General features: G+C 39.3%; 1 protein-coding gene across 4 annotated transcripts in view; it reads left to right on the forward strand.

Moving 5' to 3' along the window:
• LOC118367224 (dachshund homolog 1-like) overlaps positions 1-6,256 on the forward strand; it is a 264,907-nt gene extending 258,651 nt beyond the window's left edge. For all 4 annotated transcript variants that reach the window (XM_035750417.2, XM_035750418.2, XM_035750419.2 and 1 more), the window contains one exon: positions 4,404-6,256. In XM_035750417.2, the coding sequence (XP_035606310.1) occupies positions 4,404-4,441 (38 nt within the window). In that variant the 3' untranslated portion in view covers positions 4,442-6,256. The remainder of the gene's footprint in view (positions 1-4,403) is intronic.
• Positions 6,257-7,152: the final 896 nt, after the last annotated feature.

The following is a 7,152-nucleotide window of genomic DNA, read 5'->3' on the forward strand; positions in this document are numbered from 1 at the left end:
TCTTCATAAAATATTTGCATGGGCATATTTTGCATAATTTACATGTATTCATTAATTTTTCAAAGGAATTTTATGCTGAGAGAAGCAAAAAAAATATCTGTTTTATTTGGCATCTAATAAAATATTTATCCTCTTTTAATGAACTTTTCATCTTGATTTGAATACAAAAATGGATAAAGTAAAAAATAAATATGAGGCTTTCTTTCATAAAACAATGTGTCAAGATGTCACAGATTTTTCTCACTCAAAAATGTAAATCAGTATGTTTCAAGATTTGAAGTAATATTGGAAACTGGAGGCAGTGGAAGTTAATTAAAACAGAACGAACATAGAAGAAGTTCCACCAATTTATTTGCCCAAATTAAAAATAGTGTCTCAACAATTTCAGAGAGAACCTTGTGTCAAAAATGTATTTCTTAATCCTTTCCTGAACATTCAAATGTTGAGCATTATCAAAGGGGAGGCAAAAGCCACACTTTTGCCTCCCCTTACTATATTGACTATCGTCCCTATGAACAGCCGTGAAGGTAAAGCCGATCAGACAGACAGGAAGGCAGGCAGGCAGACAGACATACAGACAGGCAGAGAGAGACTGACAGAGAAAGGTGATATACATGGCATCTCATGGAGGTGAATGATTTCATCCCCATCCACCCCTTCCAACCATCACCACCTTCCTCTATCCCTTTTAATTTTAGCCCTTTGCATTCACACTGTAGTTACTTTTACACATAACTCTGCAATATTGCTTGAATAGAGGCAGCCAGAGTGCAATGCCTCAGAGACTCACGGCAGTGCCGGATAATTAGCCCATGTGTTTGTCTCCCCCTCCCACATTCCCAAAACAAGCCTTTGCTATTTTTCCATCCAGCTTTTTATAAACATACAGCACACTGATGCATTGACGACAGAAGCCTGGGTGGTTAGGTACATGGTGCAGTGATGGTTGCTGTCCTACCATAGGCGAGAATGTGTACTAATCAAAAATGCTAATGGAGGAAGGTTGTCATTGTATTGTATTGTATTTTTTGGAAAGAAACAGAGGCTTTCTGATTCATATATGGCTTAAAATATTGTCAGTGGGCCACGGGCCTTAACTTAAGAGGCCAAATGTTAAATGGTTTAATAGTGAGATTACAGAATATCAATAAATGTGAATGAAGTGTTTGTGATAGTAACCAGCTATGGGCACAGTATGTCACGAGAACTCTGTAAATCTCTTGAAAGCCGCTAACAAGCATACCGTTTCTACCCCGACGTTTCTCTGTCTCGGGTCTGACATTGTGTCAAGCAGCAACACATCACTCTCCTCAAGCTGTCGCCGCTTAGTCTTTTGGTGTACTTTTCCCTATTAAATTGAATTATTTAGGTCCACTGCAAGAGAGAGGAAAGGGCTGCTTAAAGCACAGTAATACCGGGGTAATAAAATGCCATGCTCCTGAGCTGCGCTCAACAGATGCTTTTACCAGCCCTGCATCGGAGGCAGTGCTGCTCGTTTGGGCATACCACTAAGATATGGGTGTTCCTTGAAAATGGACAAAGCTCGTTAGGTTGCAGGTGTCTGGAGATAGCATTGGAGACGAATGACTCTGCCTTGTTCAATTAACACTCCTTCTGTACAGGAAGTGTCATTCGTAAAGCGCTTTACATCATAAGTGCAATATTATGTTCAAACAAGCATGTCAGTTGAGATGTCTTAAGCACATGTGACGTGCAATCGTGCAGGCAGGCAGTGTTGAATGTCGCAGTTCCTTATACAATTTGCCTTTGTCAATGATTAAATATGTAGATGGTGTATTGGCCTGGTTTTACTTCCCTATTTTAATTCATGAGACAGAGAAACACTGGCATAAGGAGTCTCTTCAACTGTTACTGTTCGATTCTGCAGCTTGTTCCAACAGATCATGCAAATCATTTAAGCAACAATTATAGACTTTGACGTTGTAGGACAAACAATATTCATGTCTGTTGTTAAATCTTCAATTGTGAGTGGTGATATGCTCGAGTAATTTAAATTGTCCAGAAAATAGGGACATTGGAAGAGTATTCGACTCTGTCAATCACCATATTCTTATCGGCAGACTCAGTAGCCTCGGTTTTTCGGATGACTGCCTTGCCTGGTTCACCAATTACTTTGCAGACAGAGTTCAGTTTGTCAAATCGGAGGGCATGCTGTCCGGTCCTCTGGCAGTCTCTATGGGGGTGCCACAGGGTTCAATTCTCGGGCCGACTCTTTTCTCTGTATATATCAATGATGTTGCTCTTGCTGTGGGCGATTCCCTGATCCACCTCTACACAGACGACACCATTCTATATACTTTCGGCCCGTCATTGGACACTGTGCTATCAAACCTCCAAACGAGCTTCAATGCCATACAACACTCCTTCCGTGGCCTGCAACTGCTCTTAAATGCTAGTAAAACCAAATGCATGCTTTTCAACCGATCGCTGCCTGCACCCGCATGCCCGACTAGCATCACCACCCTGGATGGTTCCGACCTTGAATATGTGGACATCTATAAGTACCTAGGTGTCTGGCTCGACTGCAAACTCTCCTTCCAGACTCATATCAAACATCTCCGATCGAAAATCAAATCAACAATCGGCTTTCTATTCCGCAACAAAGCCTCCTTCACTCACGCCGCCAAGCTTACCCTAGTAAAACTGACTATCCTACCGATCCTCGACTTCGGCGATGTCATCTACAAAATGGCTTCCAACACTCTACTCAGCAAACTGGATGCAGTCTATCACAGTGCCATCCGTTTTGTCACTAAAGCACCTTATACCACCCATCACGGCGACTTGTATGCTCTAGTCGGCTGGCCCTCGCTACATATTCGTCGCCAGACCCACTGGCTCCAGGTCATCTACAAGTCCATGCTAGGTAAAGCTCCGCCTTATCTCAGTTCACTGGTCACGATGGCAACACCCATCCGTAGCACGCGCTCCAGCAGGTGTATCTCACTGATCATCCCTAAAGCCAACACCTCATTTGGCCGCCTTTCGTTCCAGTACTCTGCTGCCTGTGACTGGAACGAATTGCAAAATCGCTGAAGTTGGAGACTTTTATCTCCCTCACCAACTTCAAACATCAGCTATCTGAGCAGCTAACCGATCGCTGCTGCTGTACATAGTCTATTGGTAAATAGCCAACCCATTTTCCCCTACCTCATTCCCATACTGTTTTTATTTATTTACTTTTCTGCTCTTTTGCACACCAATATACCTGTACATGACCATCTGATCATTTATCACTCCAGTGCTAATCTGCAAAATTGTAATTATTCGCCTACCTCATGCCTTTTGCACACGTTGTATATAGACTCCCCTTTTTTTCTACTGTGTTATTGACTTGTTAATTGTTTACTCCATGTGTAACTCTGTGTTGTCTGTTCACACTGCTATGCTTTATCTTGGCCAGGTCGCAGTTGCAAATGAGAACTTGTTCTCAACTAGCCTACCTGGTTAAATAAAGGTGAAATAAAAAAAATATTTAAAAAATTGGATATTAGCAGTTGATGTTATTCCTCAATAACACAGACCCCAAAGCAAATCAGGGGGAGAAAAATAGGTTTATTCAAAAATAATAGTTGTTATGCTGGGAAGTAGATGGTCGATGTTCATTCTTCCCTGTCCTCAATGATTCTCCACAGAACAAAGCGAAAGGATGTAATTTTATAACCAACAACCCTAGCCTGTGGTTGACCAATTAGAGTTTCTTGCAGTAAAATTGGGCCAATGGCCAAATAAAAAGTATCCTGTTTCAGCCTCAATGTATAAACATTTCAGACCAATGAGATCTTGCCACATGTAGCTATGAGTCCAGGACTGAAACCCCTACACAGATTCTAACCAGATGTTGAACTGAAAACTATTTCAATTGATCGTTAATTCTGTATTGACCTCTAGTCCTCTGCGTTGTGTATTATCTTAAAGTATTCTTACAAGTAGTCCCATGTGTGTTGGAAGATTTCAGATTGTATTTTCTGATGTTTTTCCAGATTTTGTCAAACAATTAATCTATCATTATTATTAAATTAGTAGTCTCTTTAGACAGACAGGTTGCCTCCCATAATGTACCAATGCTCCAGCTTAAATATCTGTAGAATTCGAAAATGGGATGTGGTGACATCACCTCCGTATCCACAAAACATTTTTTGGTTACGGTTTCGAAATGTCCAAGAGAATCTGACATTCTTCCCAGGCCTAGTACTCTTGCTCCTAGGTCTTTGTTTCATAAACTATGGAGTTAGCTTATTGTGGGGAAACCTCACACAAGCTAGCAACCAGTGTGTGATTTTGTGGACTATAAGGATAGAGCTAAACACCATATTTCCAAGTTGAGTCAGCATGGCCAGTACGCTATTGCTAATCCTTGTCTCCTTTGTATTTTTTTTCAGATGGAAGACTGTTCTTGAAAACCACAGTGATGTACTGATAAGAAGATGATGCGGAGAGCTGAAGGGGAAAACAATCCCATGAAGATACTCAAGAGCCCTTATCCAGGCAGATTTAGTAGCAGAAACAAGTCTCGCTGCGTTTACTGTAGCAGTTCAATGGAAGTGTGTTTGGCCAAACGCCGAAGAAGGGTTGTGTCTGAATGTAGAATTAGAACACTTTTTCTTACAGATATCAACATAATATAGTAGCTAAAGCAGGTTTTGATGCATTGAGGTGGGTTGTTTTCTAAGTATAAACACATTTTTAGCACAGTAAATAATTACCAAGGGGTACACTGTTGGTAATATCTCAGATAAATTCTCAGCACTGAAGATTTTTTATACTGTATTTCAACCAGCGAGAAAGCTTTGAACATGGTCAGACTCAGAGGTTTTGTTTTGTATTTCAAGTTTAATTCCAAAATATAAAGCTTGGAAAGAACCTGTGAAAAAAAATTATAATTTATCCGTATGTTGATCAAAGGAGGCGACTGAGATTTGATTTGAATGTTTTCTAAATAGAAGAAAATACAATCAAGTTTCCTTTTTACTATTGTTGTATACACCAGAACTGATGATAATGATAGGATAACTCACTCTATCAATATGGTATATGTATAAAGTTAAGAGGTGGTATTGGGTATGCAGTAGATCTATTAGGAAGACAATACTGACATTTATATGAATTTATAGTTTGTTTTTATTTCATTTCTGAGCCATCATTCTTTAAAATACCTGCCATTTTGGTGAGAAAGCATGCAGGCATGTAAATGTTTGTCCTGGAATTATGATATTTAAATCCTATATTGTGCTGAACAAATACGTAGGGTTGATTCACTTTAGCCCAACTGATTTCGAAAATGTACACCTCAAACATTTTGCTTTCCAATAACAACTTTTGCTGTCAATAGTAACCCTTTGCAACAGGTAATACTGTTTTTTATTTGAACACTTTTTTAAAGATAGTTTCCCAGACACCTTTGTTCCTAATGTGTGGCTATTAACATGTTACATGGACTGTTGGTAATCACATATTATCACTTGGTAACGAATCTCCTCTTTCAAGACAATTTATTCAGAAGTCACATACAGATAGATATAGGATCTTAATTTGACCAGATTCTCAAAGCAGGACAATAATCCTGCAGATAAAGGAAATGTGAATTATTATGTGGATTATAATGAATTTACATTTTTGTATGGGGCTGATCCATTTTTTGTTTGTGCAAATCAAGTCCAACATTTTAAAGTTTTAAACTATTTCATGCCGTGCAGGACATGTCCTGCAACAACAGGGTGATCAAATTAAGATCCTACATGTGTACAGACAATGGACCAGCTAGAATGACTATCGGAAACAATTAACCGACCCTCTCCGTTGTAGAGTATTGGTATGAAAACTGAAGCAAAGTTCCCTCACAAAATCAGTGATGTACAGTATTTTAATGCAATCATGATGCAGCAAAAAGAAGACATTTTACTTTATGGAGAGATGTGCTTTATTTGTATTCAAGCTGAAGGTTGAATAGTTTTGCACATCAGGTGAGTCAACTCTTATGCAGTATGTAAAAGTTAATTCCAGAGACATGAGCTGATTTCTGTCATGTACTGTAACAGGAACAAGCTATGTGTTTGAAAAAATGTTGGGAAAAGTGTTGGGAAAAGAGTCTGTGTGTCTGTCCCATATTCACACTTTATTTTACTTTGAAAGTTTGTTGCGATGTTTATTGTTGACCTGTCGCTAATAACTTACATATAGCTACGCATAGCACACTTCATTGTACTTCAACTTTAAATAAACTTCAAATGTTGATGATAACCAATGTGAGTAAATTTAATGCATTTTGTTGCCCAAAGACAGGGCCTGATTCAATTTAACTGCACAGTAGATACCACACCATTTTACTTTTCATTTGTACAAAACCAAAATACAGGCATAACCTGCACCAAGGCAGAAGAAGTAGATTTGTTGATAGCGTCCCAATATTTCTCTGCATGGACTATTAATATTGTAGTGACCTTAACCCAACACCTAGCGGACCTCTTGGCATAATGGTTAAGGTGTTGTATTGGCAGTCGCTGAACCCGGGTTTAAGATCCAGTCGGGGCTACCGTCCACCTAAATTGTGAGGCCATTGAAGAGGTGTGTACCCATGAGGGACATGGTATAGAGAAGTTTGGAGACACTCTCTCCCAAAAGAAGGTCGTAATGTAGCAACCTTAACCCAACACCTAGCAACTTCACACAGGTCTGGAACTCTTGGCGCAACGGTTAAGGTGTCAGCTTGACAATCACTGGACCCGGGTTCGACTAGCTACAAAACCTTTCAAAAGGTGCAAAATTATGGGAAATGTCTCTACTTTTAAGCATATTTCAGCAAACAATTTAATATACAACAAATCCAATAGAATCCCTAATCAAAACCAAAATAGAAAATAAGCAAAGTGTGCCAGATTCTTTTATCGGTATCATCACAATCCAATTCCATGTATTCAATTAAAATACTAGTCTGCTCATAGGTTTGTATAGCCTTTTCATCGGCAAGCAGTAACATAATTCCCAATAGAAATAAGGAAAGGTAAATACAGTGGAGGAACTCAAATGATATGAACACATAGGCCAAAACCCACACCAAAGCAAAACTCTGCAATGGAAGGTTACAATGTTGGAGATGATGACTTAGGAGTAACCCAAATTTCGTTAGAAGTA

The sequence above is a fragment of the Oncorhynchus keta genome, chromosome 34, assembly GCF_023373465.1.
Source record: "Oncorhynchus keta strain PuntledgeMale-10-30-2019 chromosome 34, Oket_V2, whole genome shotgun sequence".
In the NCBI taxonomy this organism is placed as follows: Eukaryota; Metazoa; Chordata; class Actinopteri; order Salmoniformes; family Salmonidae; genus Oncorhynchus; species Oncorhynchus keta.